A 24,184-nucleotide genomic window follows, 5' to 3' on the forward strand; every position below is an offset into this window, starting at 1 on the left:
TCCTTTGGTAACTATCTTGCTTATATTTAATCTCTCGCCTATTTTTATTTCTCATATCTTGCAACGAATTTTTCTTTCACTAAACAAACACAAACTAATAGTAATAATGTTTACCTGAAAGAAAATAACATAATAAAAAAATACAAATAACAATATTTTTTGAATTAGATTGGAGAAAAAGTTAAAGAAAACGTAAGAAAAATGTTTTAAAATAAATTTTCAAAATTTCCTTTTTTTTAAACTTCCTTTTCAATTTTAATTTTATTTTTTTTCCTCTCGTATTTTCTTTCCAACAACATATCAAACACATCCTACATATTTTTATATTCGTCACCCTAGGACAAACTTTCTCAGCCAAATATTTTGTCCTACATTCAACTAGAATTTCTAATGTCTCTAACAATGCATCTGTCAAATTCAAAACTTAATTGACCTTGGAAATGTTGTGATGAGATTATATTTTCATAAGGGTATTGAATAGTTACGACGGGTAACAGATGCGCGTGAGATAGGGTAATCATAAAACTTTGACCAATGTATCTTTTGAACTATTTGTTGATTATTATTTATAAATCTAGTTGCCATAAGAAATATATCATGAATATCTCTAAATGTTTTTTTTTCTTTCTCTTGTTTGAAACAAGTTATTAATATATACAGTTCACTTTTTTTTGTAAATAATAGATTATTGAGAGAAATGGGTAAAAGAAACTAACAAACACACTTTTCTTTCGGTAAAAACAAAAGACATTTTGGATCTAACATAAAATTGCAGCATGGCACCGGCTTAATAACCTATATAAATAGGAATACATCCGTTTATGCCCTTCCTAAAAGGAAAGTTATTAATTTGATACATCATAAAGATCAAATGACTAAAAAACTCTCCTTGACTTCTTTTTCATCATATTGCTGACACATAAACAGCCCCTCAGTATTAAAGGTTCATTATCCCGACAGGCTAATATGCATTTCCTTATTGCTTTGTAGAGTTCAATCCATTTTCCTCTGCAGATTTCTTTGGAGCTTGCCCTGGCTTACTTTGGATTCCCTGGATGGTTAAAAAACATAGACCAGAAAGCAAAAAAGGATGAACACCCATTCTGGATATACAGTAAAAGGCTAACAGCCTTTACGCAACAAAAGTAAAATCATAACCCTTCTAGCTAAGAAAATTTGAAACTTGCCGTGAAATATCCATAACTCTCCCCCATATCCTTTGATGAAAAAGAAACTAACTTTAAATTCTTAAAATTACAAAGGGGTTGGGAGATAGATCTGCAACTTAATGCTACTCACATAGCCATAACCAAGTGATACAAAATAGGACACACACCTCTGCAGGAGCCATTTGATCTCTCTAAGAGGCAAATCAATTACTAGTTCATGTCATTCAATGGCCTAAATGTTGATTTGGATAAAATATATTTTTGGTCCTTGTAAATATGACTAAACATAGTTTTAGTCCTCCAAAAACCTATTTGTTGGTTTTGGTTTTCATAAATTTTAATTTTTTAAAAAATAGCTTTTATCATCATTTACTAATGGCATGACATACATTAGAACATGTGATGTCACATGTCACCTCAAAATAGTTACTAAAACTATATGAAAGTATATTTATAAGGACTAAAAACATATTTAAGTCTATTAATTTTTAAACACTTTTTGTGCCTGCATACTCTTTTTTCAACTAATCAAAAAAGAAAATGTATTGTATTACTCAACTTCAGACTTGTACAAACACTGAAAATGGGTATGATACTATGATGCAGAAGGACTTGATGGAATCTAGTTTCATGACAAGCACCGTTTCCTTTTTCATGCTCCCATTATCATCAGAGTACAAATTTTCACTTACTTCCGTAGTGCTTGTTTCAATTGTCAATGGTATATATAAATAATAAAAAATGTTCATCTTCATAGCCAGGAGGCACTCATCAACAAAACAAGAATGGAACTATGGCATAAATATCCAATTAACCTTGCTCTTTGGAGAGGAGGAGGAATCATACTAGGATTTACATTGAATAAAGGTGGTTAATAATTAAATTCAAAGTGAAAAAAAAACACTTTAGAAACAATAAGAAATACAAAAACAAAGTATTACCTAATTCAGGATTTAAGCTACTACGCATTTTATCAGAACAAAGAAACTTATTCAAAACAATTTACTAGACCCTGACACTTTGATAATATAATGAATACCAATAATTCATACATCCTTTTCATGATAAAATTAGAAATAAATATTCAGTTCCAAAAGATTGAGGCATGGATCACTAATAATATTATCAACCCAACCAATGAGGAAAAGATAAATCTTGAAATAATTTGTTAAAAGGAATATGACTTATGAAACAAGTAATGTCTTTCTGGATCATAATGTTGGAGTCATGCCAACAATTCTGAATTCCTATCATCTCATTCTCATCCTTGAATCCCATTTAGTTACAAATTCTCAAAAAATGTTATGTGCTAATTTAAACTTGATGCTTTTGGTGGAAGGAGAGATATTACTTAGACTAAGATATATCCCTTCAATCCACGTCCTTAAAGTCATACAATACCATGCAAATCATCTAGTATTACAGGATAATAAACCATGTAGAGAAACATGAAAATTCAGGACCAAAAACCCCTAAAAGGAACCACTTTCTTGTCTCAAGAGGTAAGAAAAAGAATGATTTCATTTATCAACTGTAACAGGCAAGAAACAAATATTAAAAGCACGAAAAATGTGTCATAATAAATCACTTACTGCTCCCTTCTGGCTAGTCAACCTTCGCGATGATGGAGCTCGGGCCACTGAGGAAGCAGCTGCAGCTGCAGCAACACGTATTCTGCAAAATAAAATTTATGTACCATCAAAATTCAGATTTGCAGAAGTTTCATGCTTCTCTGCTACCTAATTTTTGAAAGCATGTACGCTATTACCTCTTATGAACATCCACATATTCATCTGTCTCATCAACAATTTCTTCCTGTATTGAAGAAGTGATGATAATCAGTTTTCAGGGTTGGAAAAAGATAAACACTGAACAGACAAGGGGTAATGTCTCAGAAGACAGAAATTTACTTGCAGAAGTTCTTCAAATACATCTTCTAAAGTGATAATACCAATCACTTCACCATCTTCAATATTTTCTGAAGAGGGACCATTTGTTGTGCTATCACTACGTTGCAAAACAGACAGCTTATTAATGCTGGAAGGCTTTGAAGGCTTGACTATGTCAACAACAACACTTCCTGATTTTGCATCCTGCTTCTGTAGCAACGGAGTGGTCAACTGTGAATCCCCACCAATGCTTTTGTTTTCTTCATTTTTCTCTTCATCAATGATTTGTGGAGTTTCTTTGCCTTTTCCCCTAGCCTTAACAACAGCAGCCATATGACTACTTCCCTTTTGGAACTCATTTAGTATATCATAGAGAGGCATATCTGATGGAACCCTGTACATATAAACCCGTCCACAAACTTTGGATACTTGACTATTAGATTGGAAAAAAAAAACATAAGAATAAATTAATAAAGGAAAGCACACCGTGGAATTCTCCGGATGGATACAGCACTGACAGGTGTCTCTGTTTCTGGTCGTACAGTAAGAAGACTTTTGACCTAATTTAAATAGAAATAATGATAAGAAAGAACCCAAAAATAATAAAATGGGAAAATATAAAGTCAAAATGTGGAAAAACACACCAGTAGAAGCCCAATAATATTCCTTGGATTTCCAGAATAGACAGGAACTCGGCTGTGCCCGCGAGCAAGAACTTTTCCCATTGCTTCCCTGATTTAAGATTGGCAGCATTAAAAAATTAAGGAAAAAATAAAAGAGGGGGAAAAAACAAGAATGATTCTACTCTTTACATATGTTTTGTATCTTCTAACCAAGAATTCTACTCCCAACATGCATCCAAAGTTAGGTCCCACTAGTTTTGAGGGAAATGACTAGAGAAATATTTTCTGCATGTTCTAGCAATTGGTGCAGTGGAAAAGAAATATTCAGCAACAAAAAGTGAAACCACTTTCAAAACACAAAGGTCAAAAAGTGAAAACAAATGAATTCATCATCAACAAGAGAAGTCATTTTCAAAACAAATTCAATCACCTATTTGTGACCGGCTAAAGAATAATGATCAAGAAATTAAGAAAACTTACCAATCCAACTTTGAATTAACATCCAAAGAAAATGTCGATTCAATAGGAGTCATAGCCTCCTCAGCAGTCTGTACAAAGAGACAAATTAAAACACAGTAACAAACAGAAAAGTCAATTTGTAAAGCAAGCTGGAATAGAATGCGTTGAATGTGCCACATATAAGTGAACAGCATTAAGCATGATAGTTAAGTTAATAACGAATTTAAACACAAAGAAAACTCAAGTATGCATGATATTGCATTATTTATAGAACAGGATTACTGGAAGTGGATGGCCAAATTGGCATCAACATGGAGTGGTATGTTGATAAATATTTAATCGAATACAGTTTCCCATTCCAGTTCTAACACAGTTGAGTATTGACATTTTCTAGCATTCCTAAGCAGAAGACAAGTAAACAGGTACATGAAGTAAACTTCTAATGTCTCAACTTTCTACCATCATCAACATATATTAAAACTCAAAAATAGGTAAGAAACTTCATATTCTGCTGCATTGAACATCACCTACTAAAAATTGTATTGGATTGACATGAAATGGAACACTAATGAATAGGTTGACATTCAATCCAGCAGGTGAATTGCAGCACCTACCTTTTCAGTCAAATCGAGTGCTCCACTGATAATTGTTGTTTCATCATGTGTAAGCTCACCACCTTTCCCGGCCTATAAACAAGCAAATTCAACACATATGAATCAAACACCAAGACAGGACAATGAATAGCTTCACCAATCTTGACATGACTTATTCTGTTTATTCAAAAATAATTACTAATTTATACCTCCTGGCCGTGAATGGAGACAAGGGCTTTTAACTGAGCTCGCCTAAATAAAGCCTCATTATGCCCCAATAGGTGATCCAGAACCTGGAACAAATATTAGTGAGAAAAAGAAACACTTGAGGTCATCATGATTAAAATAAAATCCATCATAAATAAATGAGAAAAACTGGTTCTCTATGCTTTCTGGTGTGAAGAGCTAGTGAGATTGACCAGAGTTTCAGCCCTAAACGCGTGCCAGTAAATAGTAATATTTCTCATTTTCTGTTGCTATCATGCTATAGCATTTTTTAAACTAGGAAAGACAGATGTAACTATCTCCACGAACAACTTTAAAAATACCTAATTTGTACACACATCATAATCAACATAACATTTGCATACTGATGACTCATGGAAAACCTTGAAATGATATGCTATAATTTCCATTTCTTCGTTCTCTTCTCAGTTATATTATATAGGTTATCAAAAGAATGCCAAGGAACAACCACTACAGAAAAATATACCTTTCCAACTGGATAAGAAACTGGGTAACAGATAATCATTAAAATCCGCACTAGCCATGCAAAGTTGGCACCTACAGCAAGACCATATCTACTACAAATTGCTTGTGGAATAACCTGAAATAAAAGAAGTGTTTTTAATATATATATATATATATATATATATATATATATATATATAAAGGACTTCATAATATTCATTGGGTACAAATATTGAGGCTAAACTACTGAATCAGAAAGTCAGAAAATCACATACCTCCCCGAAAAACAGAACGAAAGTTACAGAGAGAATGATAGCAACAAACTGATTGAATAGTTTATCTAGGTATAACGGCAGAGCCTGCAGATTGCAAGTTTCAAAGCCAATGGCTGTAAAAAGTTAGGCAGGATCTAGGAATCAGTATGAACTGTACACATAATCCATATGAAGCATAAATAAGTATACAACCAGTCACTAGCTAGTGCCTGCCCATTACATAGAAAAGCATATTCAGCAACAAAAGTGTGGTCATTTGAAAGAAGTTATTTTAATAAGAAAAGAAAAGAAAAAAACTTGACCATGGGACTAAAACTAGTCTACATAACCTGACTTCTCCAATAAACAAAAAGTGTTAAAGCAGTAAAGTCAGTCATCTGATGAGCTTCTATCAAACAGCTTAAGCTTCAATCATAGTAAGTAGGAATGAGAAATTAATTGTAGGCAAAGGGGGCGATGCATTTCAATTAAATTACCTCCATGGCAACAGCATTACAGAGAAGTAGGGTGACAAGAAGCTGGTGTTGTTTTTTAACCACAGGAAGTATAATCGCTGCATATACACACGACGACACAAAAAGATTAACGTAGGATAATTGGGAGTGAAAGAAGAAAGAAAAGAGAACGAGGAAGTACCAGCTTGCATTTTCTCGGCAGGAGAACCACTGCGTTCGAGGATCTCGAGGTCCACGAGGCCCAGAGACATGAGTCCGAGGGTGAGACCGGACATGATGCCAGCGAAGAGGACGAGGAAACAGGAGACGCCGGCATAGGCGAACCACCACACCGATCCGAAGGGTATGCTTTCGTTGCCAAGGACAGGGAGCGAGTGGTCCCGCGTCAACATCCGAGCCACCATTAACGCACTTACTGCCCTCATCGTTTCTCTCTGATTCTGATTCTGATTCTGATTCTGATTCACTGTCTGGATCAAGCGATCGGGATTGGACAGTGATTCGCAACACACCGCATCGCAACCAAACCACAGATCCAACTCCCTACGTTATTTCATCATTCCGTTTCTCGATTTTCAATTCAACTCAAAATAGCACGTGTTCTTTTGTTTTAGCTAAATAAATTAATTAAGTTAATGGCAGTAGTATATAACAAAAATTTTATCCAACACCTTTGTCTGACTGTTACAATTTCGATTCCCTTTAAGTAAATTTTTGAGATTTGAGTATTATAGATAAAAAAAATTATTATAAAAATAAAAACATATTAAAAGTGATTATTTAAATTTTTTTATCAGATTAATTATTAATAAAATTAATTAATATTTTATATCGATAACATAATAAAAGATAATATAAAAAAATTTAAAACAAAAATGAATGATGTACATGTACTAACAAGTGGTCAATCAGGCCCAGCTGTCCTTTATTGAGTGGTAGAGAATAGTGTCTACGTCTACGTGAGATGTACCAGTAAACCAAACACCAATTCCCTCTCCTATTAAAATATTGCAGGAGATTTTAAATCAAATCTTACAAGTGATTATAGTCACTTTTTTTTACCCAAAGAAAAACTATAACAAAACAAATTAAATTAAACTGGTTAATGCAGGTTTGGTTGGAATGAACTGGTCAAGCAAAACCCAAAAATAAGTTTTAAAACAAAGGCTGTATATCTATTTTGAATAGAGATGCAGAGTTAAGTCGTTGCAAATTAAATAATTTAACACACTGCGACTTTCAAGTGAGACAGTTCTAAAAAATGGTTGACAAAATACCCACACCTCGATTATACTACATTTTAAAATTTGGCTCACCTTTACTTTTGCAAAGTTAGACTAGTGTGCGATGATCTTTTCAAAAACAAAGACTAGTCTGCGATGAGATAGGTCAATTTATGAGCTTGTTTATTTTTTTTTTATTTTATTACTAGGTAATAATGGTAATTTTTTTAACATGTTTTTTTTATGTTTTTGGCTTTGGATTTTTTTTTACATTTTTTAGAATTTTTTTCTGTTTTTCATTTTCTTTATTTAATAAGTGAACTCACCAGATTAAAGGGTTATGCTGAATTAACATTTTTCCAATTCACTATAAAAGTAAGCCAAATTTAATTAGCTTATCTTTGAACCCAACTTATGGTAATTGAAACCGGTACATCTCTATTTTTTAGTAAACATGAAATGTACCTAGACCTTATTTAAATAGTTTCTAACTTTTTTTAAGTGCTCTTCCATCCAAAATTAAACAAAAGCTATAAAGCCCAGTTTGCCTTTATTTAGATTGCTATCTTTTTAAGCTAGGATAATAAAAGTACGTAATATATAAGTTCCAATACAAATCACCTAATAAATTGGCACAAGGCTGCGCTGCTAATAGATCAGATCAGACAGAGACAGATATAGTGCGCACATAAGAGACAAACAGAATCCAAAATGGCAAGAAAAGACAGAGGACAAAAGCTGAAATTTCGAGTCTCGGTGTTCTTATTTGGCACTCAAATGGATTGCAAACTGTAAATACATTTTGTAGTTGAACATGACCAATAATCCTACAGCGTGAATCAGCATCCTTTTAACTTTTCCATTCTCTACACAAACTTTTTTGCCTTTTTCAGTTTTCATTAGGCTTCCTATCACCTTCGAACATCGGCCTTTTAAGGCATTAGTAATCCACAAGATATATATTTACCACTTAGTTCCAACCCTATAGCTAGCTAGTTAGCTCTCTCCCTCCACTTCCAAAGGAACCATATAGAAAAAAGTCGGGTGGTTCGATTAACAATCGGTTACCATCGAAAAATGAATTGCACAGAAATATCAATTTTTTTTATGAATTTAATTGATTCACAGTGTACAGAAAATAAGAGATTCGCAAAAGAACAAAAAAATCACAATAGAATATCACTTGTCAATGTTTGCGGGAACTTCAGATCAAGGTAACATGTTATAATGTACCCACTAGTGAAATACAAAAACTATTATTGTTTACCCAAAAATTCCCACGACCAGCACAGCCAAAGTACTGTTGAATTGATTTTCTAGACGGAGACTATAGAAATGGAGCTCGCTCTCTTACGAATGAATTTTTTTTTTTTTTAAAAAAAAAAAGAAGGCAAAAATAGTGTAACTATTTAACTCATGACAAACAAACTTGAGAAATAAGTTTAGACTTAAGAGCCAAATTCAACAAATTCAGCAGAATCTGGTCTCGTTCTCTTACGAACTGAGATAGAACCTCTCATGATCCCAGCAGATTTTCATCTCAGAAGAATCCCTCGGATCCTTGAGGCTAATATACTGCTGCTTAACCATCCTTAAGGAATGACACCCTGTGTCATGAATCCAAAATATAAGGGTGACAAGTTTCATCATAGCAATACAATAAGCTCTTCAAGCTCCAACCAACACTGTCACTCCTTCCAGGCATATATGCCTTATATATATATGCTTTTCCGTTTCAGTCTTTGAGAAGACCCTTGCTTCAACGTGTGAAACTTCTTCAGTGATGATCCCAACCTTACTTGTAGCTCCACAGGTCGATCACTGAGGTACCATATCCTTGTCCCATATCCGGTGCCTTGAGGGAGGTCGCGACAGCTATCAAAGCAGCCACCGAAAGATAGAAGGCTAAAACCTTGCACTTCCCCCCACCCCCCAGGAGGGACTAGAACTGCTGCTTGTTCTTGATCACCAACTTCAAAGCAATATATGTTTTTGTTATGGGAACTTCACTATGTATATAACCCACACATAATACTATTTGTGATAAGTTTAGTTACTTTGCAAATCAAGGGGTCTCTTGATTCTGAGGCTAGGGAATAGAATGTGTAGCATTCCATCAAGGAATTGATAGGGTCCTTTAATGCCAACCAAGATTCAACAAGACAGTGGAAAAGTTTGTGGACACTAACAATTAAAAAAAGTTGCTAGAATAGCTTTTCCTTTTCTTTTTTTTTGGTGGTGGGGGGACGAAAAAGATGCAATTGGAAACTGTTCATATGATTAAAATTTGTAGGCTGTTGTCCTCTTGGAACTTTTTGATGATCCAGGCTTTGCAATTGTAACATAAATAAACCTGCCATCAAAAAACTGCATCACAAAACCAGCGCCCAGGTCAATAACATTTTAGTATGGATAGGATATCTCTTATAGTTAGAAACTCTCAAAAGTCATGCACACCTTTCCATTCATCTCTTGCACAGCCAATTGGGCAGACTCTTCCTTGACAAACCAAATATATGCAAATCCTAAAGACTGCCCAGACTCTCTATCTATTGGAAGCTGGACTGCCATGTGATAAAATCAATCAAAATTAAAGGTCCTTAATAGATTCAAGACTTTCATAAAATGAGATTCAATTCATGAAAAACATTTTTCTACTAAATATCCCCCTGAAATAAAGGTTAAATCCAAAGATAGCATGCCAACAACCCAAAAAGAATTTAGTATTACCTAGAGTAACTTCACCAAACTCTGAAAACACCAACCCAAAAAGAATTTATTATTACCTAGAGTAACGTCACCAAACTCTGAAAACACCTTCATCAGACGTCCTTCAGAGGTTGAGAGAGGAAGCCCTGCATTGGCCCACCATGAAAACTTCAGTATAATGATTAATCACAAAAAATGGATATGGAAAACTTATTATTAAGACTAACATTGCAGATAGTGGATCAATCAGTTGATGTTACCACAGTCCACATGCAATACAAGAGATTTTGTGATGATGATACAAGAGTCAAAGGGATCCAATGATTTCTATTCAGTTGTAAAGATTATTTATTAGATGATTGGTGACATCTAAAAAAAATCTTTAGCAACACAGAAATAATACTTAGTATTGAACTAAAGGACACACTGCCCAGGATTCCAGAAAACTTGTGAAATTCCAGCATGTAGCTTTGCATTCCTAATAAAGCTGCAAAATAATGGATCAGGCTCAAATAACCCAATAAAATGTGTGGGCTAATCTAACATGTTCAAGCCTGAAATTTGGTTAACTTCTTCTGACTCAGCTCAAAGTTGGGGTGGCCAGCCTTTGGTGCTAGCATATCACCATTTCTTTTATTTGAAGAATTGAAATCCAATTGCAAATAAGCTAGCTTGCTAATTTGTTATCAATCACAAAGCACAGATATCTCCGCAGAACGGAATGATGGACACAGTCTTGTTGGACACACGCATGTCAGACACCCCTCCACTGTGTCACAAAAAAAATCAGTTCAGACACCTCTCCAAGTCTCCAACACGACTTGGACACCAGCCTAAAGAGTGAGCCAACACCTACTCTGTGTCATGCACTCATATCAGGAATTTTTTTAAGGTCAACTCATATTATAAATATTGTGAGGCTCATTATCGTAGGACTTAACTAGTTGTTTTCACTTTTATGAGATATATGATTCATCTTCTTATCCTAGGAATTTCTTGGAAAAGATTGCATTGTGAAATGATCCCTCTTACTATTTTTTTTAGGGTCATTATCATTATCATATGAAAATTGTAAAGCATAACAACTTGGTTTTCAGAAGGTGAATATATATAAATCTTAATTCTCAAGTTAGATTTTTGTAATGATGATATATATATATATATGTATGTATGTATGTATGTATGTGCAGAGTCCTGGTGATCTTATCGTGTCTGCATCAAAAATAAGTGCTTCATTGGTTATCATTGATTCAAAATCATGCTACTCGTGTTCATTAATTTACATTTTATAAATATTAGGCCTATGACATTTATTTTAGGGGGGAAAAACTAAAGGGGGCAATGGACCTGCTTGTCCAACCCACAGTTTAGATTGAATTGGACTAGAATGACAAAATGCTAACTCAAAGTACATTAAGCCTGAATTTGGCCGGCCTAAAGTTGCTTGTCCCAAGATTTAACATCTATAATTCCTCAGCAAAGGAATTAAATTCCACATACAGGTCTTCTTCGGGTTCAAGAGGAGTTTCTCTAAAAAGTGCACAAGTAATGGTACATTTATCCATTATGTAACTAAACATAGATAATGATCTTAACCCACCAAAATCCAAGGTTGGACATAACCATATTTGCTCACTTTAGATGAGATATTAATAATAATACGACAACAAATACAATGATGGGGAATTTTCAAGCAGACAGATGTAGTAGGCACGTCCCTTTTAGTGGCATGAAGTGCTTCCATCTTAATGCAAATTAAAGTAAAAACTAGTCTGTTGCACTAGAACGCATAAGAATGAAAAGCCTTGTATTGTGCGTAATACATTATCATCCGGAGACAGAAGCAGCTAGCAACTCAATTATTATTATCCAGATACATGTAATTAATTTCGTTAAGCAATTGTGTTTAGCTTCTCAACAAACGAAAACGAGAAAAATTGAAGAAGAGCAAGGTATTAAAGGGACAAAATTGAAGCGCGATAGAGGGAGAAACGTTACCTTTGACGAAGATTTTGGGTGAAGAAGGTAAATTGCAGTGGACAGAAGAGGTGCAGCAAAACGACGCGTTACGAAGAACAGAAGAGGCGGAAACTGATAGTGAAGGAATAGTAGCACACTTTAATTGCTTCGAAATTCCGATTCGGCGAAGGTATTCGTATTGAGGTGGTGGACAATAACATGTAGTGAATACTTGAACTTGTTGTGCCATCGGAAACTCACAACTTCGCTTCTTGTTTGTTGTGAAGGTGATGACAGAAAAGATAACTAGCAACTTCTGCTGCCAAAATCTGAATCATGGATATTGAAATAGCCCAATAAGGTTGTCCATCCATGTCTGTCATGGGCCGGCCCATAGAAATCTTAGAAAGGAAAAGGGAAATGCTCACGCCAGCCTACTCTACACTATAGTGGAGTTTAAATTTACGAATTAGGAAATAATAATCTCTTTCAATTGTTTCATTATATAGTTCTTCTAAGTGTTGTTTGGGCTATTTTTTATTTTTATTGATATTCAAAAAAATTACATTTTTTTTTAACGTTTTGTGAAGGAAATTAAATATACAATAATTAAAAGTGAAAGTAAAAAACTAGTCTCCTAAAAAAATAACTAAAACGGATTTAATGTTATAAAAATTCAAAATACTTCTCATTATAATAAAAAAAACATAAAAATATTCCTTTTTAAAATTTGAGGAATCAATTTTCTTATATAAGGATAGATTTTCTTGTGATTCATACATACATATACTTCTACTAATATTTACTGGTGTGTGTATATATATATATACACTTCTACTTTGAAATACAATAAAATAATCTATAATTTGAAATTTTACTGGTAAGTATCTTATATACATTGTAAATATAAGAAATTGTGAAAAAATTCAGAGAAAATTAATTTAATCAATAAAATATTATTTTAAAATTAATGAAAAAGTTCAATACATTTGAAGCTCTTAATTTTAAAGTTAAAGAAATTGATTTGATATAAAAAAAATTCAAAATATGTACCCAAAAAGAAATTAACTTTGAGAACAAGGATAGAGAAGTTACATCCTTTTTTTAAAAGAACTCAAATTTATTATACTAGCCAGGGTTATTGTTTTAATTAATTTCTTTCATGGTGTAACTTTTTTTCTTGGTACTTAGAAGAATACGATCGAATGGTACATGCTTAATTAATCCGTTCACATGCGCATGCAAGTTTAGACGGCAGAACATGATAGCATGCTGAATTAATGGAACCATCAAATCTTTCTCCAATCATAGATATATCTGAACACTAAAAAGGTAGTTAGCATGACAAAGATTCACTAATCCAGCAATTCAATCTGATAAAAGTTCTAAGAGGAATGTCATAATGCGCATGTGTCTAGTTTTGCAGGCTTCAAAGATTTTTATCTTGTCTTGAGTAGATACAGATAATTGATTATTTAGAGTACGAAAAACACACAGCAGGCTAATAAGTGAACGACTTGAACATATATAGTTTGCACCTTCATTGTTATCACGTTTCAATTATCGATTAATTATTAATTATATATATATATAGAAAGCTCGCATGCAAATCAAAGATAACTTTATTTGGAGATACGACGAGAGACCCCGGAAGATTTGCAAAGAAATAATCTCCGATCCAAAATGATCCGAGATAAAAATCTAAGTGGAAGATATAAATAGGATCTACGTAAGATAACGTAACAAAGATTTTTATAGTGAAAAAATGGACCGAACAAATATACTATCAAATCTAACTCCCAAGCTTATAAAAAATAGTCGTTGAAGATTCCATGGAATAATGGCCCCCTAACCTCCAAAACCGTGTATAGCTATAGCTTGCTACGCGTTTAAGTTGAAAAGCAGCAAATTAGCGTGGACCATGTAGGACATATTCGATCACCCACTCCAGCTAAGGACGCATGGATGCTACGTAGAAGACCCAACAATTGCATATTATGGTATGGTACTAATTAACTTGGCCAGAAAACAAAGTAGTAGCTGGGAACTGACAAAGTGAAGGGGCCAAAGCAAAATTAATAATTTCCACCAAGGTACGAATTGGGTAGAGTGACGTATCAAAGTGAAGAGGAGATAGATAGGAAGGGAACAAAACATTCAAATGGTATTGTATAGTATTAATTAAAAAAAAGAGGTGACCAAGACCCCAAAATTGGCAGCTCCTACCACACTTTTGAATTTGTTTGTCTTGGCCAGCATGCACACGTGCACATTGCCTTGTACTGTAGTTATTTGATGAAAGAAATGGGAGTGGGTGGATAGTCTCACAGTCAGATATTGAAAGGAGTATATATATTGTTCCAAAGCTACAAAATTCCGGCACCGTCGGTTCTCAATTTTCATCACCTACGTATAACATAGATACAGCCTCCGATCCCTAGCTATTAAGAATCTGCTAAAAAAGCTCTCTGATTAAATTCACGTATGGTATTGAAAATACCCAACATATACCAACTTCTTTTCACCTATATGAAGTAGATAGAATATATATAAATTTATCACATAGCACGAATACTGTTGTTTAGTATACTCTAAAAATAAAATAGAAAAGAACATCACAATAGTAAGTGGGATATGTTAATTTTACTAAAAGATATAAATTGCTTATTTTTTTTTCGACAAAAAATCCAGCCAAAGATTTTGTATCTCTGATTTTCAGCTGCATCGTGTGCTGTCGCTCGCGATAGCATCCTCTGATGTCTAAGTTGCAATTGCAAGAGCTCCGACTTAATTGTAAGTTTGTAACAATTCAATTCCCAAATGTTGACCACACATATAGATAAGATTGATAGGACACTTAATTTCATCTGTATATTATATTATTTTTAGCAAAAGACACTTTGACCCTTTTTATGTCGTTTACACTCTACACTTAAAAACGAAATGTACACACTCGATATTTTCCTTCTTAATAAGATGAATTTAGTTACGTACAATGACTCAAAGGAACAGCATATTGTCACTTAGTACACCTATAGCACAATAGATACGATTGATGAGATATATACTTTCATCTCTAAATTATCATTAGCAAAAGAACTTTAATTTGATTCTTTTTTCGTCGTCTTTCATAAAAATATATTGGTTGTATTGGCCACCAATTCTGTCATCAATTTAGGGACAAAGGAGAGTTTTAGATGTATCTCCATCAAGCTATATAATTATCTTGCTATAACCAAGTACTAAGTACAACAGAGCACAACAACGAATGGAAATTCAAATTAATGGAGGGCAAGTGCGTCGTCTCAATATATCTTTTTTCTCATAATGTGTATTTCTTTTTAAAATATTATATTTTATAAAAATTTATTCTGTAAATGTTAATCTATTTTGTTTTATTTATTAGTTTAAATAAATAAAAAATACAAATTGACCGAAGCTTATAAGCATTTCAATAAAATATAATATAATTATATATTTTGATATCTAAACTTAATAGGAAAATTCACGTGATATCTTTCCTTTTTTAACGTATATAATAATCTCTTTAATTATTTTAAATATATTACTCTGTATATTTTTAATAAAAAAAAATATTAAATTATATATTATAACTTAATAGATTAAACAAGATGTGTGAATTGTTATACTTATAAATATCTTGTTATCTATTTTCAAATTTTCGTAGATAAAAAAATATTAAAAACATTTAAAAGGCCGAAATATCATACAAACTTTCAAGCAATACATGAAATGTGATTGTAATATTGTAATATATTCTATTTCATAAATTTTATAAACAAGATAAAGAAGAGTAATTATGTTTTGTCAACTATGTGGCCAGCGTTTTGTACCATTTCGTTTTCATTGATCATGACCGAAACTCCTGGATAAGAAAGTGTAAAATCGGTATAATAATTATGAATAAAAATAAATAGAAAGATAAAATTTTAAAATTTTATTGAGGAAAAATTAAAATTAAAATTTTATTTAAAGAAATTTTTCGCAGCAAAGAAAAAAAAGAAATATAAGTAGGGTAAAATGGAAATTGTATGTGGTTAATTTATGTTTTTTATTTTTATTTTCTTACCTACCAAATTACTTTTTTTTTAATCATACTAAATTACTTTAATTCAAATTTTTCATTCTCTCTCTTAGTTCCCAGTGTATAATCGATTATTGTTATAGTAGATTATAATTAGAATAATTTTTTTTAATAAAATTTGTTGAAAAATAAATTAATTTTGTTTTGATAAAAAAAACACCATTTACATAATAAATTATGAAAATAGTGTGTTTAAAGCTAAAAGAGAACAAAAATGTTGAAAAAATTGGAGATAACGTTTTTTTATGAGAAAAAAATTATTAAAAATTAATTACAAGTTTCAAATTTTCAAATACATGAAAAGAACTTATTCTTAAAAAAAATAGTAAAGTTTAGCAATTATTCGAAGCACACTCATTATTTTTGAAACACCTGTTTTTTTAATTAAAAAAACACACAGAATTGAAATATAATTGAGAAATTTCAGTTATCTTAAGCATGCGTTTAATAGTACTTGGACTAGCCATCTACCTTGATGGAGAAAGACTAGCAATGTGAGAGTTAGCAGAAATGATGACATTGACATCACGAGACGAAAGGATGAAAGTTTTGGGACAGAGATGCGATGTGAGTGTATCTTCTTCCCTATCAATCTCAACTACATATACTGTCGTACAGTCAATGATTTGAATCATATACATTCTCTTTACAAATTTAACAGAATAGAATTTTGTTCTTTATTCATTCGTTTTAAGGGAATTAAATCTGTTTACATTTTTTAAATTAAATTGTCTTCAACGAATAATAGTAACTCATTAAAAATATTATATTATAAAAAATATTAATATATTGTTAGTATTTAATTAAAGATATAAAGAATTAAAGAAAAAGTAACAAAGTCAGAATCATGTTCAACTCTTTTTTGTAAAACCAAATTAAATTATAGCTTATCAAAGTTATTCAACGAGTGAAATTACTGATACGTGGTATATAAATATTATTGTGAGTTTTTGTTAAAATTTATAAATAAATATATATATATGATATACTTTTACTAAAAAAAACTTGAATAAGGCAACATTTAATTTAACTTTTTTTTAAAAAATAATTAATTCAAAATACAGTAAAGATAAGGTTGATCTGCTCACGTTTCAAGCGTGGACGCCTAAACATAATAGGATTTTATTTTGGTACATAAAAAACATTCAAGCTTTTCAAATTAATAGAAAAATAAACAAAACTTTTTAAAGTGTTTTTGTGACCACAAATTATGATTCAAATTTATATTTATCATTTCTTATAATAAGAAAAGTTCTTAGACAAATAAGAATCCTAGGAAATGAGAAAACAATCTTAACCATAGAATAAATTTATAAAGAATTAAGATTACGGTAATGCTATATATATTGCAGGAAAACAATATCTTGGATGAAAACACATAAATTGCATATCAACCAATAAGAATACACATAACCATTAAAAGGAAAGTGAAAATAAGTATCATTCTCTAATAAAATAACAACACTTCACTATTTGGAACTTTCGCAAATCAAGGTTTCGTATTATTTATCAATTTTCTTAATAATAACATTTTTTATAATTACGTTATTATTGAATAATATTTAATATTAACCATCTATATATAATTATATAAATCTAGATTTACTTATCTCACTTAATATATATATATATATATATATATATATATATATATATATATATATATATATATATATATATATATATATATATATATACACACACGAGGGAACAGTACACACTTTAAGTTGTAATCGATTTAAATTTCACAAATGTCATGCAAAAGGTGCCAATAACCTTGTATATAAACTGATAATGATGTCTCTTTTAATTTATAGAGGTCACTATCCAAGGGTTGATCATGAAATGCTAACGAATGACTTTCATGCACTTACTGAATTAATATATGAGAACAGATATGTACTATACTTTTTTTTACTTAGAAGATATATTCTATGCATGTAATTTGAGGTGGAGCAAGATGCTCATCAGGCAGCAATATTGTAAAATTATATTACTCCTTTTATCTTTTCCTTTTTTTTAATGGGATGCGGTTATGCCAAGTCAAGAGACTATGCCCTTTTGCTAAAGGTTATTTTGACCATATTTCCACTTGATGATTCATAAATGTGGCAATTCCCTTTATTTGTTTAATTGCAGCAATTGTCAAAAAGGAATTCTGCCAACAATTTTTTATAGCTGATTAATTATAAGCATTTTATATAAAAAAAATGAGAAACTAAAACAAAACCGCTCAAAAGAAGGAAATATTTGTTTTCTCCTTCTAAAGCGGGTCCACTACATGTTTATAATTTAGTTAATTTTTTATGTAAAACATATATATTTAAGTTTTTAATTTAGAAAAAAAAACACAACACTCGATTATTATATAAACATTAGTTGAAATCATGATGGTTCAAAACAACTTAATAATTTCTTGAGAATAAAAGCAAACTGTGTTACTTATAAATTGGTTGGAATCATGCAAGGAGAAGACAGAGTCCATTGCCACCACCATTTTTAACCCTTTCCCGCCTTTTGTCTCTTTTTCAAGATTCCCCATAAACTCTTGGCATAAGAATATATCAAATAATTAGTTTAGTTACTCACACAATCAATGTACCTGCAAAAGTAATTAATTGAATTGATTTAACAAGTAGAATCAGTTGTCGATTTTATAGAAATTAAGGCTACATGCGAAATATATTCTTTAACAGAAATTTTACGTGACAGCTTTAGCATACAAAGTGTTGAATTTGATTTGATCAATACCCCTTCTGAGCTCTTCATCTATCCATCACAGACTATGTACATTCAATTTCATCAAAATAATAGGCTCTACTAGTAATTGATTCCGGCATCGGGGTTGACTTCTCTCATTTGGTTGATCATATTGAATGGACGGCGATTTAGATTGCACAACACAAGTTCATGAAAAACGTTATTTAGAAACATGAAAAACGTTATTAGAAGGAGAAATTTAACTATATGTAATTAGTTAGTTAGGTTTTTTAGCAAAAACATAGTCAGCATCCCATTTTCAACACGAATTTTCCTCGTTTCTTATAAATCTATGTATTATAACTTTCACATATGAAATATTTAGGGTGTTTTTGCAAATCAGTTGAGTTGGTGTTGAAAAAAAACTTCTCTCGTGTGTTTTTTTTGTTGAATGTGAGTTTCAACACTTAATCATTTTAATGTGGGTGATTTTTTTTTTCTTCTTCTCAAACTTGTATTCAAACACTCACTGAGCAAAAAACTTACTCTGTTGTTACTTGCTCCTCTCTCTATCCCAAATAATTAATGTTTAAAATTTTTTCACATAAATAAAAAAATAAGTATAACAAGTGAATTAATATTTATCAGGGAACAATTTTATTAAAAACATCTTTGTTCTCTCTTAATTTCAATAAATATATTATTAAATTATCAAAGAGAATGTTATTTATTACAGAATAAAATTAAAATTAATATTTAAATATGTCATTAAAAAATAAAAACGTCAATCAATAAATAAAAAAACCTAAAACTAAGTCATTTTGGGACCGAGTGATTACTTGGCAGTCCACATAAACGGATTGGCCTATCACATATTAGTGAAATTACTGAGGATCTAAAACAATGGATTGGACCCCACGAAAAGACAACATTATTACGTTTAATGCAGGTGCACCGCATCCTATCGGCACGGAAGATTCAGTAAGGTACATAGCAGGCGCCGAACTACCAAAGTCAATAAGAATGAAAGATAGTAGCCAAAATTAAAAAAAGTCTGGTTGTTGTATTTTGCTATTTTTAACACCTTATTTTAAATAATTTGTTATTATTAATTAAAATAGAGTTAATTAAATTATTAGTCCTTCAACTTTTTTATATTTCAACGGTTAGTCCTTCAATCTTTTTTATAACTTTTAATTCTTCGTGAATTTTTTGTCAGCCATTTTAGTCTTTTTAAAAAATTATTTATTTTCAATTCTTTATTTATTTTTAATGCACAAAATTAGTTATTATTTTTTAAAATTTTATTCTCTTATTTATTTTATATCTAAGACTACTTTCAAACAATAAAAAATAAGAGACTAAAAATGTAAAAAAAAATTAGAAAAACTAAAAACGATGACGAAAAATTAATGAATAACTAAAAATTACAAAAAAATACTTTGAGGACCATAAATTATAATATAAAAAAGCTAAGAAATTAAAAATTTAATTAATCCATTAAAATATCATAAAAGTTCGAAGACTAGATAAAAAATTATATATATATATATATATATATATATATATATATATATATATATATATATATATATATATAAACTTTCAAGCTCACTAAGATGCTACCCCCCATTTGTGTAAAAAACGAAAAACAAGAAGCTATCTCATTTGAACATAATTATCCCAAATAAAAAATACTTATGATTTAGATTAAAAAAATATATCACAAAATATTCTAAATTTTTTTAAAACAAAATACACACCATAAATAAATTGTAATAGTTTTCTAATGAATTTGAATAATGTAACATTATGATTTTTCATAATGTTTGGGTAAGTGTTTTAATTAGATTGTAAGAGTAATTAAATTTAATTTAAGTATCTACAATTGATTAATTAATTATGAGATGATCTTTGGGATGTTTATATCTTTATTTATATTGATGGTTATGTTTAGAACCTTGTTTTAGGTGTGTATAGTAAATTTTAGAGTGGTTGGACCAAGATGAGTGAGTCTTGAGTGATATGGATCAAGTGGATAAGTTTAGTGAATCGTGGGATGTAAAGAGTGATAAACCCTACAATGGACCCTTTCAAATTTGAACTAAAAACTCATATCACTCTTATTTTACTCTCATGTTCCTCTCTAAGAGAACCCTCCATTGGAGAGCATGAGACCGTGATTTCTATTGCTCAAGGGACCATATGACTAAGTTTCTTTCAAGTTGTGAACTAGTTCAATGATAAGAAACTCTCATTTTCCCTTTAATCTTTCATTTTCATTTTCCTCCCATGAGAATATTTGGGAACTCATAGATGCGGTTTTGATGTTGATTCTACTTGTTTTTGGAGTTTGGTCGTTGTTGTTTGGTGTGTTATTGTTAGGGTGGAGGAAAGTTCTCATCTTTGATCAAAAGCCTTTTCCTTTTCACTTTCTCCTTCTCAAAATTAGATCATTGGTTTGTGGAGGTAAAAGAAGTTTTGTCCCTTTTCATGTTCTTGAAAATTAGGGATTTGAGTGTTTGTGATTTATTGAGGTTTTGATAATTTTGGGTTGGATTATAAAATTATGTGTTCAAAATTGATTAGAAACATGTAAGGAATCAATCTTAGACCTCTTTGTTCGTGTAATTGATGTTTGGGTCGATTTGGGAAAGTAAAATCCCAAGGTTTGCAGAAAAATTGCAACTTTCATTATGCTGTCAAACTTTTGTGCTAATTGCAAAATGCTTATGTGCTAAGAGCAATTTTTCTAGAAAATGATGAGTTTTTGGACCTTTCGTGTTAAGTGTGATCTATCAAGAAAAAGAAGTGTTATGTTTTTATTAATGCTTGTGAAAGTAATGACTTTAAAGTTCCTTGGAATGTAGTTAATGAATGTGTGAGAACTTGGAAAGGAATACTGATGTAGTGTAGCTTTGAAATAAAATTGAGATTGATTCACCCTTTGTTATCAAGTTTCCATTTATCTTTAAAGACGAGAAACTGTTATTTATTGTTGAGATTGTCATATTGTTGATTGAGAAGTTTATAATTATTGTGGAGAATAGTAATGTTGTTGAGATGACAAAATGATTGTGTTAATGTTGAAATGATATATTATGTTGAAGTTGGGATAATTATAACTTTAAAAGAATGAGTGAAATGTTGATGAGTTTATGATATGATGATTTGATGAATATTGTTATATTGATGATGAGATAATTATGTTAAATAATAATATCTTGAATTGTGTTGGTTGATTTCTTGATGATGATATGAGCATCGTTTGATGAGGTGAATGTGGGGATGTGGATAAGATGATGATAATTGATAATAATCTTGCCTCGTGACAATCCACATGTGTTGGAAGGGTTAGTTATAACCTTTGAGAATGTTTTTGTTGAAATGAAAATGATATATTTGGGAGGATGGGTTCTACGCTAGAACTCTGCCTCACTAAAGCGACCCAGGGATCTCGTCTAGTGAGGCATATTCCCAAGTACCACCCTTAGGTTTTGATTTCAGATGACGTATTGGAGTGGTGACAACTACTTCCCAAGAGGTTTAGTGACTTTTCAGTGTATACGGGATGAATTGTTGTTCATGGTGAAACTTGGATACTTGAGACCAACCATGAGTGAAATGGTGAGGACGAATGTATCCTACCTAAAACATTCAAGGAATCTAAGTATAGTTATTGTTGTGAGTAGGGACATAAGTTGGGGGTGTTTGATGGACCTTTAACCTAGTGCTAGAGTTTGTCGGTGATGGCTAATGGGAATAGATTATCGAATGGATGAGTGAGGGAATACCTAGATAGGTTAACATTTTTGCAACCCTTTTCAAGGTGAACCACTACCCATGCTTATCCATTTTTTTACAAAACCAAATTTTTTCATAGGATTAATTTAGGTTTCTCTGAATGGTCAGATCATATAGTGCGACTATGTTAAGGGATGTACTTGGATTAATCGCTTAAAGGTAAAATCTCTGTGGAGTCAAGTCTGTCTTTGGTGTAGAAGATTAATGAATTGATAATGATGATGTTTTATGGTTGAATCATGGTAATGATGATTGATTGATGTATGATGATTGAATCTTTTTGTGATGGTTTGTGAATTAAGGATTATATGAATTCTAAGATTTATGCTTCAATTATGACAATCGAATATTACTATCTATGGGTACATGATGATGCTTGTTTATGTTTTAATAGTTAAGTTATATATTGTTTTGGTATGCTTATTTTTTGGTAAGCTTACCATTGCATTGCTCCACATGTGGTTTGTGCCTATGATGATTTTGCATTTGGCGTAAGTGGGAAACAGATGGTTAGGAGGTGACCCGATGTCTTTCATAGACTTCATGGATATGCATACTTGGGTGTGAATATGTGATTTTTTTCTGGTTTCCTTTTTTGTGTTATAAATAGTGTTGATCGATTTAGAGTTTAGGTGATTTATCTTTATGAAGTTGTTTATGTTTATATGCATGTTTTGAGGAGTTTGAGTTGCTATGATGTTGTATAAGTTTATGTTATAATGGAATGTCATAGGATACATGGTATTTTTCACTTATGTATATGTATTATGTGATGTTTTATCTTAATATTTTGCGTTTTAGCTTTTAGGTCTTTAAAACGTGAAAAAATTATTAGTATTTTCTTAAGTAAATTAATTAAAGAGCTTGAAGTAGAGTGAAATAAAATCTTGGCAAAATTGTAAATTTGGTCCCCAATTTATCTCTCGTTTCGAATTTGGTCCCCCAGTAATTTAATTCACAAATTAGGTCCCCCTATTTTGTAAAATCGTACAATGTTGGTTTCCCAGACCACAATTAAATGTTGACCATTAACAAATGATATTGACTGTCACGTGTCAAGTTCTTATTAGATGATGATTGTCACGTGTCATGTTTTGATTGGATGTCAACTCCATGAAAGATGAAATGAATTATTGTTTTGATTGATCAATCAGAACATAACACGTGACAAACATTATCTAATAAGAACGTGAGAGGTGACAGTCAACATCACTTGTTAACGGTCAATGTCCAATTATGTCCTGGGGGACCAACATTGCACGATTTTATAAAATAAGAAAACCAAATTTATAAATTAAATTATTGGGGAACCAAATCCAAAACTGAAAATAAATCGAGAAATCAAAAATACAATTTTATCTAAAATCTTATACTCGCCTAAAATGCAATTTTGCAATTCATGCAATGGTGGTGGGGTAGTTATAAATAATATTACGCTGTATCTTATATTTCAAAAAAAAAATTGTAATGAAATTATACCGTATTTCGTGTAGGAAAATATGTGTTAGTCATCAGTATAAATAAATAATAA

The 24,184-nt window shown here is 31.3% G+C and overlaps 2 protein-coding genes and 1 pseudogene across 3 annotated transcripts; all 3 read right to left on the reverse strand.

Moving 5' to 3' along the window:
- Positions 1-702: 702 nt before the first annotated feature.
- On the reverse strand, positions 703-6,760 carry LOC114420129 (DUF21 domain-containing protein At4g14240-like). The gene is made up of 13 exons (XM_028385995.1): positions 6,335-6,760; positions 6,175-6,251; positions 5,699-5,782; positions 5,446-5,559; positions 4,943-5,026; positions 4,755-4,826; positions 4,162-4,229; positions 3,703-3,790; positions 3,545-3,618; positions 3,080-3,452; positions 2,938-2,984; positions 2,762-2,843; positions 703-1,051 (listed from the first exon to the last, which is right to left on the reverse strand). The coding sequence occupies exons 1-13, from the start codon at positions 6,576-6,578 to the stop codon at positions 977-979; spliced, it is 1,482 nt and encodes a 493-aa protein (XP_028241796.1). The 5' UTR covers positions 6,579-6,760; the 3' UTR covers positions 703-976.
- A 1,755-nt stretch (positions 6,761-8,515) lies between these two features.
- Positions 8,516-9,382, reverse strand: LOC114420746 (annotated as a pseudogene).
- On the reverse strand, positions 9,381-12,352 carry LOC114420130 (glycine-rich RNA-binding protein 4, mitochondrial-like). 2 transcript variants are annotated; one of them, XM_028385997.1, is made up of 4 exons: positions 12,084-12,352; positions 10,163-10,231; positions 9,834-9,940; positions 9,381-9,729 (listed from the first exon to the last, which is right to left on the reverse strand). In XM_028385997.1, exons 1-4 carry the CDS (start codon positions 12,292-12,294, stop codon positions 9,649-9,651), a joined length of 468 nt encoding a protein of 155 aa, XP_028241798.1. In that variant the 5' UTR covers positions 12,295-12,352; the 3' UTR covers positions 9,381-9,648. The 2 variants fall into 2 exon arrangements, with proteins under 2 accessions (XP_028241798.1, XP_028241797.1); XM_028385996.1 differs by having other exon boundaries at positions 9,381-9,743.
- Between the last annotated feature and the right edge of the window lie 11,832 nt (positions 12,353-24,184).

This window comes from Glycine soja, chromosome 7, assembly GCF_004193775.1.
Source record: "Glycine soja cultivar W05 chromosome 7, ASM419377v2, whole genome shotgun sequence".
In the NCBI taxonomy this organism is placed as follows: Eukaryota; Viridiplantae; Streptophyta; class Magnoliopsida; order Fabales; family Fabaceae; genus Glycine; species Glycine soja.